The sequence below is a fragment of the Ischnura elegans genome, chromosome 3 (genome assembly GCF_921293095.1).
Source record: "Ischnura elegans chromosome 3, ioIscEleg1.1, whole genome shotgun sequence".
Lineage (NCBI taxonomy): Eukaryota > Metazoa > Arthropoda > Insecta > Odonata > Coenagrionidae > Ischnura > Ischnura elegans.
The window spans coordinates 3,087,727-3,111,788 of NC_060248.1; the positions used below are offsets into that span (position 1 = coordinate 3,087,727).

At 39.8% G+C, this 24,062-nt stretch overlaps 1 protein-coding gene across 1 annotated transcript in view; it reads left to right on the forward strand.

Moving 5' to 3' along the window:
* LOC124156653 (WSCD family member AAEL009094-like) overlaps positions 1 to 23,536 on the forward strand; it is a 42,152-nt gene extending 18,616 nt beyond the window's left edge. The window contains exons 3-5 of the mRNA XM_046531312.1: positions 11,470 to 11,680; positions 14,066 to 14,317; positions 23,053 to 23,536. Of these exons, the coding sequence (XP_046387268.1) occupies positions 11,470 to 11,680; positions 14,066 to 14,317; positions 23,053 to 23,426 (837 nt within the window). The 3' untranslated portion in view covers positions 23,427 to 23,536. The remainder of the gene's footprint in view (positions 1 to 11,469; positions 11,681 to 14,065; positions 14,318 to 23,052) is intronic.
* Positions 23,537 to 24,062: the final 526 nt, after the last annotated feature.

Here is a 24,062-nt window from a genome sequence, read left to right on the forward strand (position 1 = left end):
TGATATAAATTTTAACAATTTGTTAAGACAAGGAAGCTATATGCACACACACGTAAATAATTTTGATAGGTAATGATTCCTAATGAATATATATATCGATATGAATTTATATCGATATGTCTCATTTTCTTCTTTGCTATTCACCGTACCTGTCCGAAAAATTCAGGGTAGTGCATGATCGGTAATTTCAATTTTTAGTTATATTATAGGCTCCGTGGCAACAACGTTTTTCATTTCATATCGATAATTAATTTCAATGTAAATTAAATGGGGATACACTCCAATCGTTTATACATGTTTCCCCTTTTACGAGATAAACTAAAATTTAAGGATATAATCCTTATCACTCAGGTGACTATTAGCAATGATAGACATTCCGCTTCATCTTTGAATCAGCAAGAAAAATCATATCGGAAACCCTTGAATTCGATTTGTACCTATTAATTGAGGCAGGGGAATGAAATTCTTGCTGAAAGATAAAATTATAAAGCAAAATAATATAAAATTAAAAGAAAACTAATGCAGTAATTACAGTCGAAGTTATAATCGATACAAGCGTGCATTCGATAGATCCCTTTTCCAGACAAATTTTAATAGTAATTGGGACGCGACTTTAACCAATATTTTAAGAAAGCAATGTACTCTTCATAAATATAAATTATTTTGATGTGCTACGTTACCTTATGTAAATATCTCGATATGAAGATATATCGATAGGTTTCATTCTCTCCTATATTATTGAACTTATCTGTCCGAAATTTTCAGCGTCACACTTTATTAACAATGTGGTTATTCAATGAAAATTTAGTCTCCTTGCCAACCATCGTTTTCATTTTATATCGATATCTATTATCAATGCAAAGTAAAGGCGAAAAAACTCAAAACATTCTCAATACGATTCTATTAATGGGAGATGAACGAAATTTTAATGCTACAATCCTTACCACGGAGGTCGCATTTGTGAGTGATGGGCGCACCAAATAATCGATTTCTCTTGCGAGTTATAAGAGATCGACTTTCATTGGATTCGACTTTTCGCTAATATTTTTTTCATATCGTGAGATACAAGGCTGAAACTCACTAAGATTGTTAATATTTGGCCACCCAGTCAAATTACTGTTAAAAAATCTTGCAATTACTGTTGATGCAATAAAAATTATGGGTGATAAAATGGTACACTTGATGGTTGCACTCAGAAGCATCACTATGGTGGCTACGGAAATTGAATTCATACAGTGCACTTGGACAGAAATATATTAATGATACATATAATATATAATTACCCATGTTGATTTAGTGTTAACATACATTGATTAAGATACATATATCAAAACCATCATATATCTCCTATAGTTTTATAGGCACGTATCATTAATTAACAGATAATTTATACGGTCTCAATGTTTCATAAATAATCGTCCTAAATGTAATGGGCCCCTTTGTGTTTTCCTTTAAAAACGATATTTGTTTTCTGTGTGAATTAAATGGAAATAATGCTGTGATTACTTTACGTTCGATTTCATTCGTGGTTGCTTAGGCGGGACGTGGTTGCTAAGGCGGGATGTGGTTGCTAAGGCAGGATGTGATTGTTGAAGTCTGGTTATCCAACTCCAATTCGCCAAATGCTGTTTTTTAATTTATGTAAAGACGCTGACCGTTTATGATAATTGTCCATTTCCTTACGTAATTCATTGTTTAAAAATGTTTTACACGGGAATTGCATGGGATTCAAGCATTCAAAATTTGATATCTAATGAAGGTCGCGTAAGGCATAACGAAAAGTGAATGCCATAGCAAAAAATTGAATATTTCCGGCGATGACAATTTGCTGTGAATCTGTAAAATTTACTTCGCGATTATTCTCGTTCTTTTCGCTAGAGCGATTTCTTTGTCGTCGCTTACGAAATTTGCACTTGGCGAATGTTTACGTTCGCTATTTGCTCGCCAGTCAGAAAGAGAATAAACTTTTCGTCGCCAGAGACACGAAGCGAAGCAGCTAGCGAATTAAAATGAGAATACGAATGCACACTGCGTTCGCCAATATTTTCGACAAAATGCGTTGGCTATAGCCAGAAAGAATCAGAATCAGGCTCCAGGAGTTCTCTTGAGCTTTGCTTTGGGGAAATAGATTAACATTCTCTTAAATGTTCAGCATTTCTTCGCTCTACAGTGCCATATCCAGTTTTCACAAGGCGTGATATAGGAGACGTGTGTTTTTTCACTACTGTAGCCTTTTCCCAATTGTCTGTGTTTTTCATTTTTACCATTACCATCTCCCCCTTTTAAAGTGTTATTTATTTAACTTCTTTTAGCATTCACATCATGAAAGTGTTTTATTTTAGAACTAGCTTTCGACAGTTCCTTGACAACAAGATGAAATGGGGAAATGACCCAGGGTGTCAGGGACTCATAGGACTCAGGAAGATTGGCGCGTAGTCTCCCATTGAACTGCAGTTGTGATGGTCAAAGGACAATCGCGAAATTCACACAGTAACAACAGATATGATGTTTCAGTTACAGCAGCCTTTTTTAGTATCCCCTAACTTATTTTGACAGCCAAATCATTACCCCTATGACAATCGGGACCGCCTGAACAGAACTTTATCCCATGAGTTTCAAAGAAGAATTCCGTGCACACGAGTGAGTTGAATGGCATATTTTTGTTGCCTTCAGATCTCTGGCCAAGCCATGAGTACTAAACACATTGAGCATGGCATCACCAATCATCAATCCGGATGCAGAATCAGATGGTAACTTACAAATATCAAGCCATTTAGAATATCTATCAATGATCAAGGTAAACAAGGTAGGAGTTACATGCAAAGTCAAGATTATCAATACACGCTTTTTCATAAGGCAAATAAGGCAGAGGATGTTAAAAATTCTCTGAGCGATATTTCACAATAAGTCCATTATCTTATAGATGACAGATACAACGTCAGAAGGCAAAGAGGGCCAATAGAACAGTTGGCGAGATTTCAGTCTTGTTTTTGTCTCTCCAATATGACCTTTATACAACAGAGAAAATACTTGCATAAGATTGTGAAGATCTTGGGACCACTATGTAGTCATTCACAAAGAACATTCCTCCTTCAGCACAAAGACAGTCTTTGCAGGCATAGTGTGGACAAGTATATCTTGTGCCAGTTCTTGCAACCCGTCCAACCTTCCCTTAGATAAGTCAGCACCTTACCAAGTATGGAATCAGCTGCAGTTTCCATCTGAAACTCATTATAGATAAATGCTTACTTACAAAATATACTACATCCAACATTTGCGGATCATCCTCTACAACATTTGTCAGGTAACTTCGTGACAAATGGTCTGCAAAATATATTAACTTATCAGCCAGATAAGTAACTTGCAATGAATACTTAAGAAGTTTAAGGCGAAGAACAGATCCTATCTGTTGAACTCCTTTGACATTTCACTCACGCGTGGCTTGTGATCTGTTTGAACTTTAACACTTCTGCCATAGATAAAGTAATGAAATTTGACTGTGGCGTATTTATATGCCGATAATTCTTTTCTACTTGAGAGTAGTTACTCTCTGAACAAGTCAATGACCTTGATGCAATATGAATAGGTTGAAGACCATGGATTCCATCTTGGAATAAAACTCATCGGAAGCCACTTTGAGGGGCATCAAACTGAATTACCTACAACTCTGATTAAAAGTGGCTAACGCAGAAGCAGTAGCAATAAGCTGCTTCAACTGCTCAAATGCCTTTTGATGCTTAGGCTGCCATTTCCAAGTAACTGATGATTTTTAAAAGATAAAATTTCAAGCCAATAAAAGTGGTGAAGTTGTTTTTTCATTGCTGGGTTTACCCAAAAATGGTGTGCTTGTATCATTGCCCAAGATGATAAGTTGGTCAGTAGGTCTTCAATGATTCATGCATCATAATAAAATTATGGAAGACGTCAATGCTAAACCTGAAATTATCAGTCACTACAACTGCACCAAAGGTGAAGTCGATTTCCTTGACCAGTTGGTACATACGCACATGAGTAAAAGGCGCTCAAATAGTTGGCCTTTTGCATTTTACATGAGTGACTTGGATGTGAGTAGAGAGAGTAGCAGCGTATGTTGTGTGGATGAATACGGATCTAAAATTAAATTTTGGTCAAGATCATTCAAGCAGACTATTAACTCAAAGTGCATCCGAGATTCTGGTTGAGGTCCACATTGAAGGACGATCCAATTTGGGTTTGTATAGGACTTATTGATGAAGGAATTTCTGAGCTAAGACATTCATCAAATTGTAGTACAACGAAAAATGGGGTAATATATATATGCCCATAAACAAAATATCATGAACAAAAAAAGGTGTATCAAGTGTGAGAAATCGGAGTGCAATGAGCATAGAGACGTGGAACGTGTAAATCAAAAGTGAATAAAGCTTTGAGGGGTAGTCTATCCTCAACTCGTTGATGAAATGTTGTTTTTCTCTCTAACAATAAGTTTTGATATTGCTACACTGTCTCGTATCATAAGTAACTAATATTCAATGTATCTCTTATGTTAATTGATTCGAAATTTAATTTATCCCCTCAGATATCAATTTTATGAAGGATGAATCATAATTTTTTTAGATTTCAAATTTTTGTTACTAATTAACATGCAAATTTTTCATTTATGAACATTAAAAAGTATTTGAAATCATTGATTTTGTGCAAATTGGCACTATTTGGCCAAAACAATGACATTTATGCTGGCAGGTTGGTCCACTTGAGCCAAAGGAGAGAATTAACAAGGAGGGTCCATCGGGCACTGCTTGCCCGGTTACGTTAGAAATTCGAGGTGCCCGGATAAGGGTTAAAGATATCCATTCTCAATTGTTCAAGCAATGTAAGCCTAGCGCGCAGTCTCCGAGTCACCAGCGGCTACTAAATACGGTCGACGAATCTGTAACTAAATATCGCTCGCATGCTTGCTTGCTTCTTTGCTTGTGCTGCCTCTGGTGGTGGGTGTTGAGAGGCCAACGCAATGCAGGTGGTGCCAGCACCCTGGAGTGCAAGCCCTGCCACACACCCTACATTTCGTTCCCCAGAGGTCGTCTCGTCTTTACAATCGATCGCAAGTGTTGCGTCTCAATCTTCACGTGTTTGTTAAGAATTTAGTTGGTTTGCAATTTAGTGGAGACGGGGGTGGGAAGTATTCATTTGTTGCAAGCACGATGCAACACGAGTGAACCATCTCGAATCTGGTTTGCCATCGTCCCGACCATTTGCGCGAAGTGATTTTTCTTGCGCATTCCATTCGTATCTCGCGGCATTTGAGAAATGCCTCATCGTGCATGCCAAACGTACGCGAAGGCACGAGAGTGCACTCGCGAGGCGTTGTGAGAAGCGCCGAGGCGTCAGACGAAGTGGAACACGGGGACTTCGAACGTGCGGTGGGAATGCCTGAGCCCTGAAGAAGCGGCGATTCGTTGGAAGGGCGGAAATGTGAAAGACAAGACGCGATCACCACGCTCGGCGTGCCGGAGCGGAAGGAAGTATTTGACTGAAGTGAATGAAATAAAATACGACGAAAAGCTGTTCGTCTAAAGCTAGTGCTTACCAAGAGAGGATTTTCTAACCTTTCTAACGTAAGCACATTTATGCAGAGGCTAGATCTTGCCATCAGGAACGAAGACTTTGCGCGGAGGAGTGGAGGGGAAATCTGTGGCAAGTGGTGCGGGCCGTACCTCAGCGGGGCGGGGTAGCGCCCTGGGGGGGTGGATTGCATTACGACGGGCGATATCTCGTAAACGCTTAGAGATAGGTGAAAAAATAACAGAAATTCGGACTAACAGGGCTTTACTTTCGCGATGTACATACATATAGTACTTTTTCTCCCCAAAAGTCTCAATCGAGGGTCCTCAGTACTTAGGGCCCTTGGGGCACGGGTTCCCGTTATTTTAAAGTATTCAAATTTTAACACGTGAATATAGTCCTCATTTGGATCATTTTGAGACTAGGAAAACATAACTTTTCTCAATTCCGAAAAATAAGAGCCGGCCTTAATAATGCAGTTAAGAGCAGATATCTATGAGAGTGACTCGAAGAACATCTTCGGGTCTCGATATTTCCACGTCCAACATAAATTATTGAGTGAGAGAACATTTGAACAGAACGGAAACGAAATGAGTAGCTTATGTTTCAAACAAAAGTTTGTACCGCTGCATTGTAAAAATAGCAAACTTTTGATAATTTTATGATTTTTTTTTGTTTATGACTCGAAATTTTTTTACTTTAATGATATACGAGTTTCGTTTCTCGTAGTTTCTCATTCCAAATTAAAGGATCTTTTTTTTCAAATCTCCGGTAGGAATATTTTTCCCTCCGACCATTTCCATCTCTGCGCCATTTTAAATGCAGTCCAACTCCATCTTTCTGCCAAGGCTGCACATGACCCCTTTCAATCTGGCGTTCATAAGTGTTTTTTAGAACACAATCCGCATTACTTGAAGCTACAGATGATATCCGTGGTGCAATGGATCGTAGTATGGTAACCATTATGGTCCTCTTTCATTTCAGCAGATTATTTGAACTCTGGTGCAGACCAACCTCTCCTTCAGCAAAAATTGAGAAACCTCAACTTCTCCTGTCATATTTTTACTTGGTTCCACTCATACCTAGAAAATCGAGCGCAGCCAGTCTTAGGAGGCGACAAAAGGAGATCGACTTGACTCAGTGATCCATGCTGAGTGCCGCAAGGGTCAGTGTTGGGCCTTCTATTATTCAGTCTTTAAATCCGTGACATTGCAAAGAGCCTCCGAGATTTCAAATGAATGCTTTATGCCGATCATCTCCAGATTTATTTTCATGCCTATCCGAATGAATTGGCAGCCGCGATCTCCCTTACCAATGAAGACGTTTCAGCAATCCATGCAATGTTCCAGGATTTTTTTTAAATTTTTAATTCTACATCTACACAATACCCCGCAAGCCGCCTAAAAGGCGTGTGGCAGCGGGTGTTAGGATACCAGCCGTTTACAGCTAAAAAAAAATGAAGTGCTATAACGAAGTGGGGTCTAGCGTTCATTAAAGTCCTGTATGGTTCGGGGGAAAAACGAATTGCCATATCTTTCCGTTCGGCCTCTTAATTTATCGCTTCTATCGGACCTGGAAATATAGTGTGGCTCCCATAGTATGTTCTCTATGTCGCTCTTAAAGATATCCATTCTTAATTGTTCAAGCAATCTAAGCCTAGCGCGCAGTCTCCGAGTCACCAGCGGCTACCAGCCTAATTCGCTTAACATCTGGGTAACACTGTCTGTACGCCCGTAGCAGTTTTTGACGAAACGCGCAGCCTTCCTTTGTGTTTTATTCAGTTCGCGGATTAAGTCTTTCTGCACCGAATCCCATACGCTCGCTGCATATTCAAGGTGCGGTCGGACGAGAGCGAAATAGCACCTTTCTTTTACTTCCTAATCCGGAAATCTTCCCACAATACGCTTGACGAATCCTAATTTCTTCAGGGCTATGCCGCAAATATTCTTTATTTGTTCCCCACGTGAGGCTTGAGGTAACTCCCAGGTACTTCACTTTCAGGTACTTTCACACCAGGTACTTCACAAATTCCTCCAAAGCTCATGCAAACATTTTTTGTATCGCCAGAATACTCGGCAAAATTTACTTTTCCTTTCACGTCAACATTGAAAGCGGTGACGCCGATACTGTATTTATTTTGTAACACTGTTCGAAACCTCGGTGTTATTCTCACGAAGGCGGTAGGTATTATCTCTCATGGTAAAATCTCTCTTATAATCATCACACGAATGAAATCTGTAATGAGGTCAATAAAATCTTATATCAGCTGAAGCAAAGCTCCCTTCTTCCTAACACTTCTCCTTCCCATCTCGAAATAACTCGTGAAATTATCTTTTCCCCCCCTCACCTCACCTGATGACGCTGCACCTCACACGACGCTGTAATCGCTGCTCAAAAATCATATTTTATAAGTAGCTCGATGACATCTTTCCAACTTTTTTTGTTTTTACTGTATAACATGAATCTAATGACTGATCCGGGGAGTTTCTTTGCACAAAGTCGCGGAGACTGAAAAATAAAAAAATGAGCTAGTCGTAACGCTTCTGTAAAGAGGGAGAATTTTTACTGAAATCAATTGATTACGATAAAAAAGTTAGATGCTGGACATAAAAATTAGTTATTTAAGTACAACTCTTAATTTGAAACTCAAAATTAATTTTTACACATTCTTTGACGTTCATTAACTGTTAAATTCGTGACAAAATTCGTTCTGGGATAACACACATAACAAATCACCCGGTTATGAAGTTATGTTTTGAAAATTAAGATTGGAAATATACAACTTGGCATTATTATTAATAAACCATAATATCTTTACATAAATAGATAATTCGTTAGGAACATCCATAATAAATTCATCTGTCCACAATTAATAAAAATACGTTACACTATAAATTCACAATTGCCGCTGTACTCATCTGAAATTTCCCTCTCCACTACAAGTAAGTTTCCTATTTCCTTTGAAACATTTCTTTCAACATTTTTATTTCCAAAACTGTTAGATATTCCAGGATCTGAAGTACTATGGTGGCGCCTTCGGAAAAGATTGCCCATTTCAACTAAGCGCGAAATTTTTCGCGAGGGGTGCTCTGTGTTTCTTCTTGTGTGTTTGTGGTGAGATTGCAAAGCTTCCGAATTGGAAGCACTTTGCAAGTGATGCTCCCGGAACAGCAACATTGTGCGGCGTGAAGTGCCACGGATACGGAAGCCCATGGATAGGGAAGCAGTTGCTGAGCAGTAGTCGCTGAAATTCAAGTCCAGATGGCAGAGCTTATGAAATTGAGGCAAACCTTGAGACGAGTTTCTCGTCAATGCCTGTTCGAAAAAGAATTAAAATGTATTTTCCATAACTATCATTTACAATGAAATCGTGTATTTCTTTACTTTCATGCGCTCCATTTTTCTAATCCGAAATAGCAAGAGTGTGAGCCAGCGAAGAGGAAAATCGAAATTATAATAGAATATTTTTTAACCAAAGAGATAGAAGCATTTGTGGAAAACCCCGTGCTATCGACTTCGCAGAAATGGACCGAGGAGACATTGAAGAGAAGCGGTCCTCAAAAGTGCAAAAACACCGAAGGAGGCGACTAAGCAATTTCTGACAGATGTGCATCGAGTACCAAACTTCTTCAACGTTAGATAAGAAGCTCGTTCGACTGAGGTGCGAGCTGAATAGGGTCGATCGGTACCTAAGGTGCTAAGGACCCTTCGCCGCTCTGTGCCCTATCCAATGTTTGAGCTGATGGCCTATGAAGAGCGTGTGCTTAGCGGTAAAAAATGGGTTTTCCAAGAATTAGAAAGTATTATTTCGCAGCCGCCCGCTTCCCCTTCTATATAGTGGTGTGCCCATCGAAAAATTGGAAAAATGAGACTTATTATAATGAATATAGAATGCATACAAGTGTATTAACCTGTAATTTCGTCTCACTTATAATGAATTATCCTCAAGTATAACAAGTCCGAACAAATGTCCGCGTCGCCGTCAAAATGATAAGCTGCTGCACTTTGCAAATTTATATTTGGGCCTCGGTGCATGCCATAGTGACGTCACTCTAAAGATAATTCTAATCTGAACTAGCTTCGAACTAAGGCGAACGTCGTACCACCTAATTATCAATTAACAATTTAGTTACACTATTTATAAATGAAGATAGACTGTACTGATTCATATATTTTTATTTATTATAATAAATTAATAAATAAAGTCAATGAAACTTCAAAAATAAGCATTACAATGGCTTGTTAGAAATATATTTTTACGCGGATTTATTTCAATGAATTTTCTAATTTGTAAGTGATAACGTAGGAAATTTTTAGACATTGTGGTTTCATAAAGCAGTTAACGCAATGTCAAAAATGTATTATGTTTTCAGTTGTCGGCCTATTTTCATTTCTAACCGTGAAAAAGTGTTTTTGACACAAACCTTGAACCTGAAGGTCGAAGGAAAATGTTTTCGTCGCAGTTCACCCGAATATTTTTTTTAAAAGTTTCGATCGCAAGGCGTAGAAACGCAGCAACTATTCACGTTTTTTCATAATATGCATATATAATTTATGCTAAATGTAAATCACGTATTTTCGGATCACATAAACATTATAAACAAATTAAAAAGTGTTTATATAAGCTTTAATTTTCATTAGGTGTCGGACTAGATTAGTTAATTAACAACAAAATATGCGTTATAAAATACGCCAAAGCTGTTTTATTTATTTAAACTAATATGTGAAACTTATTGTGGAAGACGAATGCTGTATGCGTATTAGTTTTTTCCTAGGTGGAGTTACGAAGTTCATGAAGTTGACAAAACGGATGATTTTACGGTGCACGGAGTCATTTATTGCACTCGCGTGTCTTGAGTTCTGAATTTTTCATGATACAAATAATAAATCAGAATTGAGAATGAAACTTCCTTTGAAATGACGTATGATTCATTAGTATGGCATACAATAAAGTCCAGAGTGCAGCGGCGGCAGCATCATTTTGAGGTCGAGTGTAGCCAGCCTCCAGCATCATCCGACCCTCCCTCCCTCCCATTTGCCCCCCCCCATTCGCCGTTTCACCAGGGAGGTTGGACACTCACGCGCAGAAATTCATAGGAGAGCTGCGGTTTTAAGTTGGGGTAAAATTTACTTTTGAGAATTAAATTTTGTACTCTGTTTTACAGATGGTTGTGAAAAATGAAAATGTTTGCGTAATAATGTAAAAAAGATAACATTTTCCTCTACATTATTTTAAAAAGTACGTGAAAAATTGGACATTTTAATTTTTTCATAAAAAGTAACAAAAAATATCAGTAGAATAAATATTTTTCACTACGATGGATTTTTTAGCATAGAAAATTGTGCAAATGTATTTTTTAATATGTTATATGAGCAGAAATTGCTGTATGTGTTTTTTCTATTTTCTCTTATTTTTTTGCATTTCTATTTGCTCTTCTTTTTTATTTACATTTCTATTTGCTGTGGTGGGAAAACCCAGAGCATCGATAAACCTTCATTCAACTTTCATTGATAAATGTCGAATGAATTTCCATTATTATCCGATATTTTTTTTCAGTGTACTTCTTATTCAATTTATTTCTACTAATGCAGTTGATTGATATGATAATTATGCCTTTGAAACCTCTTCTCTGTTCATGCACCCGAATTATAAAGTATGTAAACTGATTGCAGCCATTATTGCTTCGAATTTCATTTCAGGTGCCTTGCTGATTGCAATCAAAAAGTTAACTCATTATATTCAATGTTATTTTCAATTTTAAAATGTCGAGTGCATTACGATTCGTTTGCGCCATTTTTATTTTTGGAAATCTTAATATTTTCAATCCTGGTTGGAGACAGACGCCATTACTTGGTTGTGGGCTGATTCACTTTCAACGTTTCTTTCTCCTCTCGTCCTCCGCGTCGTGGTTCCTCATCCTGCCACAGGCGGAGCTGGCCTCTGGGGGCCTGGTTCGTGCGGGGGGCCGCGGCCTGGAGCTGTTGGGTCGTGGGGGCCTTGGTCCTCAGCCGCGGAGGGCCCGCTTGCACTGGTGCAGGCCCTTGCGCTTCCTGTCTCCGCCGGGGCCCGTCGTGGCGCTGGCCTCGTTCCCTGGGAGCGGAAACACGTGGCTTCGCTACCTCATCCAGCAGGCCACGGGTGAGTGCTTTCACATGCTAAACTTCGTTTCACCCAGATAGTGACGTCATTGACAAATTTTGTCGTGGCAAGTTTGCAGCAAACTCATTCCAGCTTGAAAGCTGTCTTCAAGCTTAAGCAAAGCTTATTAGCTAAGTGAACACATACTGGCGCTAGACTTGTACTTCACACCTGCACAAGACCTATCTATTATCAGACCTATACCAAACTTGTCATATCACACCTGCTGCAAACAGCAGGCTGTACCTATGTAGACATATTAAAGAAGAGTGAAAACACTCGTCATCCGAGTCAGATATAAGGTCGATGGTCACCGCGAAATTTCTCTGCAATAAAAGTAAATTTTGGTGGCAAGCGGTATATTAGATTTGATTTCATTCTCTCGTTTTCCATTTTCTGTGATATGATTATCAAACTACCGCACCTGTATTACAATTATCGATCTATCGAGTAGTCATCGATACAGAATGTCCGCTGGCAAGATGTTACCGGAATGGTTTATGTGCATCAACTTTCATTCTTTGTACTACTCTCTCCCCATTCAAGTTGCAATCATTTGCACTGAGATGCGAATCATCTGACTTTTGGGGCGATTTGTTTGACTTTTGTGGAATTCTTCCAGATCTCCCGAAAGGGTATCAACCGCTCATTGGGTGAGTAGATTATTTTGCTACAACTATCTGAGTTAGGCAGAGTGTACATATACTATTCATTTGCTGTGGACAATTTTTACCAAGTGGATTTTTTGAATGTATCTTTCCTGTGCAAATATATCTGGTTGGCCTGGGTTTACACTTAAATTACTAATCAGATCTTATAATTGCACTACAATCAAAATCCTTCTTTTTATCTAATTAAATGTCTATTCTGAAAGCGCGATTCTATAAGGCTGGAATCTCTACAATAGATAAACTATAGCCTAATGTAGCCATTCCAGGCTTGAGGCTACGCGCATTATAGAATAATGTATTTAAAAATATAATGCGCATTATATATATTTTAAATATATTATTGTAGTGACTCACTGTCAGCCGATCGGTTTCGGCCTCAGGGCTGTACGTACTGCACGAACTAGCTTCGCTACTGCACAATTTCGATAATAGAATATTGGCACCCTGGAGGATTACGATTTCAATGAAGGCGATTCGATAAAGTGCATTATGAATAACATGACTCTCTATTAAGAGCATTAAATATTGCTTGGTTTGTATGATAATTATGACTTGATATGAATTTGATCGCATCGGTATTGTGCAGACGAAAAAGCTCCGCAATTGCCTTCGCGGTATGAGACGTCATTTCGTGCATCAGCTTGTATATATAACGTAGGTATCTCAGTTAAGCTGAACTGCGCGTGCATTGGTGGATCTGATAGGAGTTAAGGAACATACGTTTAAGTGCTTATCATGGAATTAGTTTTACTGAAGACTTCTTCAAATAATATCATCATACAATAATATAATATATTATTGTAGTAGTAGACCTTAATTTAAATGAATAATTTTTTTCTCGACTTCCATTATTTCTATTATATTTTATACCCTCGAGAAAATAATTTATCACATGGATTTTTGCTCTATAGTGACTGCATGAATATTCATGATTCATTATTTAATTTTACGCACCTGCTGATCTTCGCCTGAGGATGCAATGGCCGTGACAAAGCAGCTGCTACCGACAACAATGAATGTCGCCGCGAAAGCCTACGTTCCAAACGATTACTTTTCATTCATTCGGTATCTCCTTCTCGTAGCATTTGCTGGGTCAATTTTTAAGTTGGCTGGTCTTCTGCATTTCTTCACAGCATACGTACAAGTAAGGTACAATTTTTTACTGTGCCGTGTTACGACTGACCACCGATTCATTTCATATAGTATTTAACGATGAACTGAGTGGGTAACTTTAGTGGTGGACTAGAGTAGATTCCACCTACTTATTTCCCCTTTAAATTTTTAGTTCGATAGAGAGTTCTTGTCGACAGCGTAACCGAGAAATAAATGAATTTAAAGATGTAGATGATGGCATGACCATTCGTTGATTCTAGTCCACGATTCCACGACATGCCTCCTTTCCAAACTCAGTATATGCTGTAGAGAGGCTCACCCCAGTGAAAAAAATATGCTTGAAAACATAATAGTACGAAATGACGTCACTGCCCTGAAAATATGGCTGCCTGTTGTTTCAGCGTAGCGTTAACTTTGCCAATTTTAATAATTAATATCTCCCTAAAAACGTACCCCACTGTACTCAGACTCGGGATTTGGCCTGAATGAGGTTTAATTTATGTTAAGATCGCTTCCCAAAAACGTGCAAACACTCTATTGTGATTGGGTCGGCAAAAGATGTTTTCCTCGACGGTGCTTAGCATTCTCTGTGTGTTCGCAGGCGTGTTCACGGGTAGCGTGTACAAGGACTACGGGCTGCTGAAGAACGGCTTCCCGGCCGAGTCGGTGGTGAACGGGTCGGTGGCGGTGGTCAAGACGCACGAGTCGGGTCCGGGGGCCCGGGCCCCTTTCTCGCGGGCCGTACTGCTCATCCGATCTCCAGGAGCCGCCATTCACGCCGAGTTCAACCGACAGAGCGGCGGGCACGTTGGCTTCGCCTCTCCCGATAGGTACCGCCGCAATCGCGGGAAGTGTAAGTATCGGCGTGACTGTCGCTGCTTTTCCTCTCCTTACGCTCCCTCCGCCTACGCGACGACGACATCGAATGTCGACGGCTACCGGCTCATTTCGTTCTCTGACCGGCTCGACGTAACCGCAGTTCAATGTCTCCTGTGTCGTGCGCATTGTCGTGGGCGTCGCTCCGCTGCGCTGATTGGCTCTGCGTGTGAATCGGCTCAAGAACCGTGCATCTGCTGACCGTGGCGTCAAACGCTCACCCATCGTTTTGCGATTTTTGCGCTTTACGTTAGCAAATAGTTGGAAACTGGCAAAAATTGAAAACGAACGTTTGTGTTTAAGTTAATACAAATTTATATGACTCTCTTAATTCGTTTGTGTGTATGTCTCAGACGCCATACAATTGTGCATTGCGTTCTATGGCCGCGGTACAAATTTACAATGAACTTAACTTCTGTTTTGTGTCCACTAAAGTCAATCATAATGTTACTCCACCAAACCTCAGACTTGTCATTCTAATTCCCGCACCCAGACTTCCTATATTGAGTGAAAAATATTTATTTACGCATGAAAAATCTGAGACTCTGCTCTAAGACTTGTCGTTCTCTATGTCAAGTTCCACTGGGGTTGACGTCATTCCGATAAATATTATTTAACTTTCTAAATATGCCCTATTACCTTGTATACTTACTTGAAATATTTAACTACTCTTTTGATCTCTGATTATTACTAACTACGCGGATAAAAGAACTTAACCTCTTATGAAAAAATCCAAAATTACTTTCGGAATTTCGGCCAATATTCTGTGGGCCCTGTAAAAAATTAATTGGGAGAATTGCTTTCGAACAAACCACCGAGAATTTATCTGACAAAGACAAAGTTGACTCTCTGCAACCTGTTTTTCGGCTTTGAATCCGGCTCTTAATGTCACGGTGACCGATGACATTTGTCTAGTCCTTTTCGATTTCAGTAAAGCTTTCGATCGAACAGATCGTAATCTTCTCATGTACGAAATGGCTAAGATTGGTTTCTCATGTTCAGTTTTTAACTGATTGTGCTCATACCTTGACCGCGATAGATCACATGTGGTCTTGAGGCCTGATATGGTCATTGGGTTTTTGTATCTTGTGGAGTTCCCATGGGATATGTCTTGAACGTAATACTATTGTCTATATTTGCCAATTACATTTCGAACGCGATTTAAAATATTAATTATATGATGTTCGCAGATAACTTTCAACTTAACATCCATTCCTCAGTTGACAAAATTACTGACATAATCGATCTATGGAATCAAGATGTCACAGATGTCATAAAATGGGCGAAAATTACCCTACAATTAACTATTTAAAGACGAAAGCTTTAATCGTCGGGGACTCAATAATTCTCGACATATTGGATGAAAATCACCTTCCTCCAATTGTAGTCAGTGATTGTCAAACACTATTTAGGGACTCAGTTGTACTACCTTGTATCTTGATTTTTATCTGTCAAGGTTGTTAGTCTTTCCTATTATCTGGATCGTAATTATTATTATTATTATTATGTTTTTTCTTTAATTTTCTTCAGTTTTCACTGAGTAGCTTTAGTGTTAAGAGCACGGGTTTTCACCAAGGTAACTCTTCACTGTTGAATTGCGTTGAGAAATTTTCTGGTAATATGACATGTTGAAATTATTACAGCCTTTTGCAGTTTGATGTATGTATTTGGATGGAGGTTGAGTATTTTGAAACTATTTTGTATATGTTTTGGGATGATACCGGTAGCTGAGATGACAATTGGAGCTATATAAACCTGTTCCATATTCCATATTCTTTTTATTTCTATTGCCAAATCTTGGTACTTGTTAATTTTTCCTGTAATTGTCTATTCGATGTTATGCGACAGTGGCACGGCAATATCAACAATGTTGCAAGTTTTATTTTTCTTGTCAATCAACACTATATCTGGTCTATTATTAACTATAGTTTTATCTGTTTGAATAGGCAGATCGTAATAGATTTTAAATGCGCCGTTTTCAAGCACTGTTTCAGGGTGGTACACATAATATGGGGTCTTAGTATCTATTAACTTGTGTTGGAAGGCCAGTTGTAGGTGGATAATTTTTGCAATTTGGTTATGTCTACTTAAATATTCTGTATTAGCTAGCATCTTACAGCCAGATATAATGTGCTGGATTGTTTCAGGTACTTGAAAACACCTTCTACATTTGTCATCTGTTATGCTTTTATCACCAAGGATGTACTTTGCATAATTTTTAGTGCGGATAACCTGGTCTTGTATGGCAAGCATGAACCCTTCGGTTTCTCCATAAAGTTCACCCAATGACAACCATTTGTTTGATGAGATTTTATCAACATATGGTTGATTGAGGTCATTGATGTGTCGTCCATGTAATTCCTTCTGGGCCCATACTTCTGCCTTTCTATTTAATAGAACAGCTCCTGTGTTGGTTGCTTCATCGGTCGTGCCATTTTTTATTATTATTATTATTTAATATATTTTCACAGCATTTTTGCTGGTTTTAGGCGAGTAACGGGTATCAACAAGTACTCTCGTCTTTTTACTCTGTGTTGAAAATTTTTCTGACAATCCGGCAAGTATTTAAAATTGCTGCTTCTATCTCTTAATTTCATCTTTAAGTTCTTCAAACTTTTCCATTTTGTTGATGCAGGCTGTAGTGATATCATGCGAATTAGGTACGGCAATGTCTATCAAGTACGTTTCATTGTGAGTTTTATCTTGCACTACTAGATCAGATCTATTGATATGGACTGTTTTATCGGTAATAATAGAACGGTCATAATAAATCTTACAGTGCTCGTTTTCAAGGATGGTTTTAGGTGTGTACTTATGATTAAGAACTAAAATTTTATGTGTTTATACTTTAGAGCTAATTTCTGGTGGATGATGTTGCATATTTGATTGTGACAGTGTAGATAGTCTTTTTGGGATAAGTTATTGCATCCACTTGTGATGTGCTGTATCAACTCGGAGAAGTTATCAAATTTTCTGTATATGTCATCCAATAAATTTGGGTTATTAATTATATATTTTTCATATTTTTTTTGTTTTCACCACCTGGTCTTGTATTGCGATCATAAATCCTTCTGTTTCTGGGAAGAGTTGCCCATGCCTGAGCCATGCGTGCGATGCATCTTTATCGATTTCAGGGGCCTCCAGGGCATGAGGGTGTCTTCCGTGAAGGGATTTAGCTTTTCATATTGACATTTTACTGTCTATAGTAACAATGGTTTCACTAATTTGCATACTTTCGTTAGATAGGTTTAACGGTGTGTATTTATTATCTGAGTCACAGATAGTTCTCAGGAGATTCGAGGTAGATTTCTTGCTGAAAAAATATTTCCGTAACTGAGAAAGTTGTGAGTTGTGCTGATTCTTGATGTCTACGATTCTGTTCCACTAAATTTTCTGGGCAACGTGCTCCTCTCTATATTCGAGTTTTTATGGAGCATATTTTTCTCTGTCATTTGGGACCGGATTTCTTTGTAGGTCGTCTAGATCTGTTTGTGACCATTTGATTATACCAAAGGAGTATGTCAGGAGAGGGATGGCAAATGTATTAATTGAATTAGTGAGGTTTTTGCTGTTCAATTCCGTGCGAACAAATTTCTTGATTCTATTTTGGAATTCAGTCGAAAGCTTTTGCTTTATCGTAGAGTGGTCTAGTCGTCTTGCTTGTTGGAATCCTAGGTATTTATAGGTATCTCCCTCATCCATGGCCTCTATTATTTGCCCATCCTGTAGTGGAATATCATTCCTTTGTACTTTACCTCGGATTATTGTGATAGTTTTACATTTATCTATTCCAAATCCCTTGTTTATATCCTGAGAAAATATATCAGTTAAACGGACTAATTGATTTATATTATTATTAGATCCGGCATACAGCTTGAAATCGTCCATATAGAAAAGATGTGATAGAGTATGGCATCTTGGTTCTTTTCCTTTTATTTTGACTCCATATTGAATATTATTCAGGAGATTTGATAAAGGGTTTAGCGCAAGGCAGAACCATAACGCACTCAAAGAGTCACCTTGAAATATTCCCCGTTTGATTTTGATATTATTTGTCTGCAAAAGACCCTCGTCAGTTTTTATGTGCAAGATGGTGCTCCATTTTTTCAACACAGTATGGAGACATTCAATAACTTCTGGGTGAATTTTATAGATGTTTAGTACTTCAATAAGCCAGGAATGGGGAACAGAGTCAAAAGCTTTTTTGTAATCTATGTAGCAACTGTGTAGGTTCCTATTCTTTTCTTGTATTTTTTAAAGAATTATTGAATCAATTACCAACTGTTCCTTGCAACCTTTGCTTCCTCTGCAACACCCCTTTTGTTCTTCCGTTAAAATGTGGTACTCATCTACGAGTATATGGTTGTTGATTACTTCCGTTATGCAAGAGGTGAACATTTTATAAAATGTTTGTAGACAAGTTATCGGTCTATATTTTGTTGGATCGTTTTTTGGCAGTAAATATGTTTTACCTTCCATTAAAAAAGCTGAAATATTTTCTGGAAGCTTCAAAAATTTGTTTCTATTTTTAGTAGATGCTTATGGCAGCTGGTGAATTTTTTGTACCAAAAGTTGTATCACTTCCTGGGCTTTTCCAGTTATGGGTTCGGCTAAGAATTTTTTTTCCAGAATTTCAATTGTAATCAAGGGGAGAATCATAGTTTCTATGTTTTCCGATGCTGCTCTTTCATTTCTCATCCAGGTCGCATTTCCATTATGGGATGTATCATTCGACCATATATTTGATCAAAATTTCTCCGCTTCCTGAGAGTTAAAATTACTCAGGTTTTTTTCAAAAGAAATGGATTTCTTCTGTTTGTTATTGCCCAATGTTCTGTAAAAATTTCGTTGATTATATTCAAATTGGAAATTCTGTTGTTTTCTTCTTGTGCATTTATTATATTTTTTGAGTCTCATATTTGTGGCTGCAAGTTTTTGCTTGAGGGTGTCAATAATTTCTTATATATTTTCATTTGGTTTGTCCTATTGAGTGTGCGAACGGTATTTTATGAATGCCTTCTCAACTTTTTTTTAAATGATGTACTGGGATTACCAGTCGAAAACTGGATTAAACGTGCAAGGTCTTGTCTTAATGCATCCACTTTCCGTTCTAACCGGACTTTCCATTTTGGTTTGCGCCAAATTTATTATTATTAAAGTTTTCTACCGATTAAGGTAGGTTTCCATGGAGTATTCAGGTAGTGATCCGGGAGCCTCCCTTTCCTTCCAGCACTTCCTTCTTTAACTCACAATAAGGCCTACTCCCTTTCATTCTGTCTAAAAAATCCTATTATTTTCCTTCCTCTCCCTGGTTTCCCGAACATTCTACCCTCCAACACCATTTTCAACATCCCCTCACCGCTAAGCACTAACTCCATCCATACCTTCTGTCTCCTCCGTATCTCATCTAAAAGCTGCCTCTCCTCGCCCACCATGTCCAGCACTTCGTCGTTCCTTTTCCTCTCCGTCCATTTCACTCTCTCCATTCTTCGCCACACCCACATCTCGAATATCTACAATCCTCTCTCGTCTTCTTTCCTCAGTGTCCACGTTTCCGCACCGTAGAGAGCTACACTCCAAATCAAACTCTTCACTAACCTTTTCTTTAAACTCTTACATAACGGTCCTCTCAGAAGCTCCATCCTTCCTGTTCATGAAGGCCTCCTTTGCTAGTGCAATTAGCTTCCTGATGTCCTTGCTACTGTGTCCGTTTTCCTCTAATGTGCTGCCCAAATAGTTAAATTGCTCTACCTGTTCAAGTTTTTCTCCACCCACCTTTATCTTACATTCTCACATTCCTCGCTCGTGATGCTTTACAAAAACGCATAACCTTAAGTCTTCTTGTGATTAATCTTCATCCCATACTCCTCGCAACGCTCGTATAACGCATCAACTAGAGCCTGAAGCCCCCTCGCTGACTGGCTGATCAACGCCTGATCATCCTTGAATCTCACTGATTTGAACATCATTCCTCCCACTTTTATTCCAGCTTCTAACTCATCCCACGCTTCCCTTACCATCTCTTCAGTGTACACGTTAAAGAGCAGCGGCGATAGAGGAGAGCCTTGACTTACTCTTGGCCCATTTCCCACCCAGATTCTCCGTCCGCTACCCTCACTTTCGCAGTCTGGGCCATATACAGATTACGAATCAGTCGCCTTTCCCTCCTCACTCTATCAAATGCTTTTCAAAATCCACGAAGCAGGAATACACGTCCTGCTCATATTATAGGTTCCTCTCCACGAGGGACCTCATTATTGCTATTGAATCATGAGTTTACTTCCCTCTATTGAAACCAAACTGATCTTCCCCCAAATACTCGTTTGCCCTCGCCTCCATTCGTCTGTTCAATATCCTCAGCACCACTTTCGCCGCATGCGATATTAGGCTGATAGTCCTATAAAATCCGCATTCCACAGCTTTCTTCTTTTTCGGAAGCGGAATTAAAACCGTCTTCACGAAATCCTCCGGCCAACATCCCTTCTCATAGATCCTGCGTCCTAGTTTGAAAAACCTTTTCTTACTATCCCTCCCGATTTTCTTCAGAAGCTCACACGGGATATTTTCCACGACCATTGCTTTCCTAGCCTTCATATCACGAAGTGCTTTCTCTATTTCTGAATCTAATATCCGCGGCCAAAGATTATCCTTTTTTACTGCACTTTCCTCCTATAAAGTTAATCTCTCTGGTCTGTTCATTCCGTCATACAGATCCTCCACGTATTCCTTCCATCTACTCTGTACCTCTTCTCACTCGGTTAGTATCCTCCCATCTTTAACATTAATTTTCGACATGACTTGCCCTCTTTTGCCGCCCGATAGCGACTTTACTTCGGCGCCTACTTCTCCATCCTTTTGGAACTTTTCCATTTCCTCACACTCTCTTTACCATCAAGCCTCCCTTGCTCTCTTTGTTTCACGCCGTAATCGATTATTAATTTGTCTATACATTATTTTGCCCTGTTCTGTGCCCATGTTCTTCCCTTCCCTTTCCCTTATCATGTTCTCAGTTATCCACGGCTTCTTTATTCTTCTACTGTCAACGTAACCAATTGACTTCTCAGCCGCTTTGACTACTCCAGTTTTAATATTATCCCATATTTCCTCAACAGTCTTAGTACCTTCAATCTCCCGTATACTAATGTCCACTAGTTCCTGATATTCTCTCCTCATACTCCCCTTCAGGGCTTATACGTTCCATTTCATCGCCTTCCTTACTTTCATAAGTCTTTTGAATATTACATTGCATTTCATAAGTACTAGGTTGTGGTCCGAATCCGCATCTGCTGCTGGGAAACTGCGCGAGTTTTTCACACTATACCTAAACCTCTGTCTTACCATAATGTAGTCTATCTGATATCTCCCAATGTCCTCTAGACTTCTCCACGTGTACCTTCGCACTTTGTGATGATGAAACCAAGTGTTTGTGATGAATAACTTGTTTCTCCTGCAAACTTCTGCTGCTTTCTCTCCCCTGTCGTTCCGAATTCCTATACCAAATTCTCCTACTTCGTTTTCATCCCTCCCTTCCCCAACTGAAGCATTCCAATCCCCCATCACTACCAGATTTTTCTTACCCGGAGTTTCTCTAATTTATTTGCTTGAGCTGTTCATACACCTAATTTACTTATCAATGATTACTAGTGGGCAAGTAAACTTGAACCATCACAAGGTTGGTGGGTTGTGCCTCTATTTCTACCACAAGAAATCTATCGCTTACCTAGTCTATACCTACCACACGCTTACCCATCTTTCCGTTTAATACTAAAGCCACCCCTCGTTGACTTTCTTCTCCACTGCTATATATAACCCTGTACCCGTCACCGCAGTAGTCCCCGCTGTCCCCCCTCCTAATTTCGGATATACTCAGGATATCTATCCTCCCTTTCTGCATATCCCTTTTTATATTATATATTTTACCCGCCCTCACCATCGTCCTCACATTCCACGTCCCTACATTCATAAATGCCTTTTTCTTCTCCATCCTCTTGGTCTTCTTGTCCTCCTCCTTGGATGCTGTCGCTGATGCTGAAAAAGATGACGATGTCTCTACAAGAATTTCGCATGATACGGACCCCAAGGGCCTTGCCAATAAACAATGCCACCTACGACACCCACCCTTAAGGGCTGGGCCCTGCGATTTCATCCGAGGCTCGTTCGATTGAACTCCATGTTTTCAGGGAAGAGATAGTCGTTAGGGTATCCCACTTCCATTCCAACAGTGTTTATTACGTGACACCATCACGTGGACTATGCAATGTTGGGCAGTTAATAAACATCCCTCATTTGTAGTTAATGTCTTAAGCGTAGGACATCCGTAAAGATCCATGTCAGCTACGCAAATTGCCCTGGGAAGGAAAACACGTGAGGAAATATGTCGTTTAAATTCTATTCACGGACTGATTTGCACCCGGTGTTCGTGTGGCTGTGGTGGGCGCCAGCCGTTTACAAAAATATGGAATTAGGGAGGCCTGATGTAATGGCATTTATTGCCGAGTCATCATGGCGGAGGGAATGTCCACCTGCTCGCATTTTCGTTTCTGTCGCAGTGGTGTTTTGCTCGTCGTGATGCTCTGGAGCTTGCATGACTTCCAAAGATTTCGTCAGCCTCCCAATGAAACTGTTCCCAGCCGCGTTCGTGCATGGGCTGTGTTTCCTCGCTCGCCGCAGTCCTTTGAGCCTGTTTTCATTGTGGACGTGTTTTGATTGCAGATTGGCAGGACTTCGTGGCGGATAAGCTGATCACCTGGCGTCGCACCAACCTCGACTGGCTGGAGCACTTCCGTGGCCCCATGCACGTCGTCCTCTACGACCGTCTCGTGACGCACGTCGAGCAGGAGTTGCGCGCACTGCTCGCCTTCCTGGGCTTGCGCGCGCCGCGCACCGCCATCGACTGCGCACTCGCGCGCAGGGAGGGCATCTACAAGCGCCGGCGCCGCGCCCTGCCCTTCGACCCGTACACTGGCGCCATGCGCGAGGCGCTGCGTGCCGCCGAAGACCAGGTGATGGTCGCGCTGCGGCGCCTCCTGCAGACGGCGGCCGCCGCCTCAACCACCGCGGCAGCACCGTCGCCGCCCACCCAGTGACGTGGCAGGGACAAGTCTTGTTTTCTCGAGCTGTGAGAGAGAGAAGTGTGTATGATGTGATATTATGTGTATCTCCTCCCTTCCTGTCGATTAAATGTTCATTGTTTGTAGCCGAGGGCACTTTCATTTGCTCACCTGGCGAGGCTGATGCGAGGCCTATGGCAAGTTCTTGCAGTCTTCTAATCCCGCAGGCACTGCAAGTAATATTTTCGGCAATGGTTGTTGGAAGTCGATTGAGGCAACAGTGGAATTGATGGCTCTATTTGGGCTTGCCATTTGTTAATTTATCTTATATTTGATACAAATGAGCGATTATTTGCTCCTTTAATCGTATTTGTTTTGAGAAAATGTTGGATAAAACATTAATTAGCGGTGACTTGCGGAAGAAATATCCCAAAATCACATTTAAGCAGACGCTGGTAATGACAAATTCCATGGCACACCGTCGAATTTGCGATACAAGTATTCTTAGGGCCAACCATTTCCATCGAAGCTGTGACCGCAATGTGCACTCTTAAAACATGTATGAAAATCCACGACGAATACTTAGCTGGAGAAACTTAATCACATACGAAAACACGTAACTCCTGTGAAATTACAAAAAAATCTGTTGCTCTCTATTGTTTTGATGTAAGT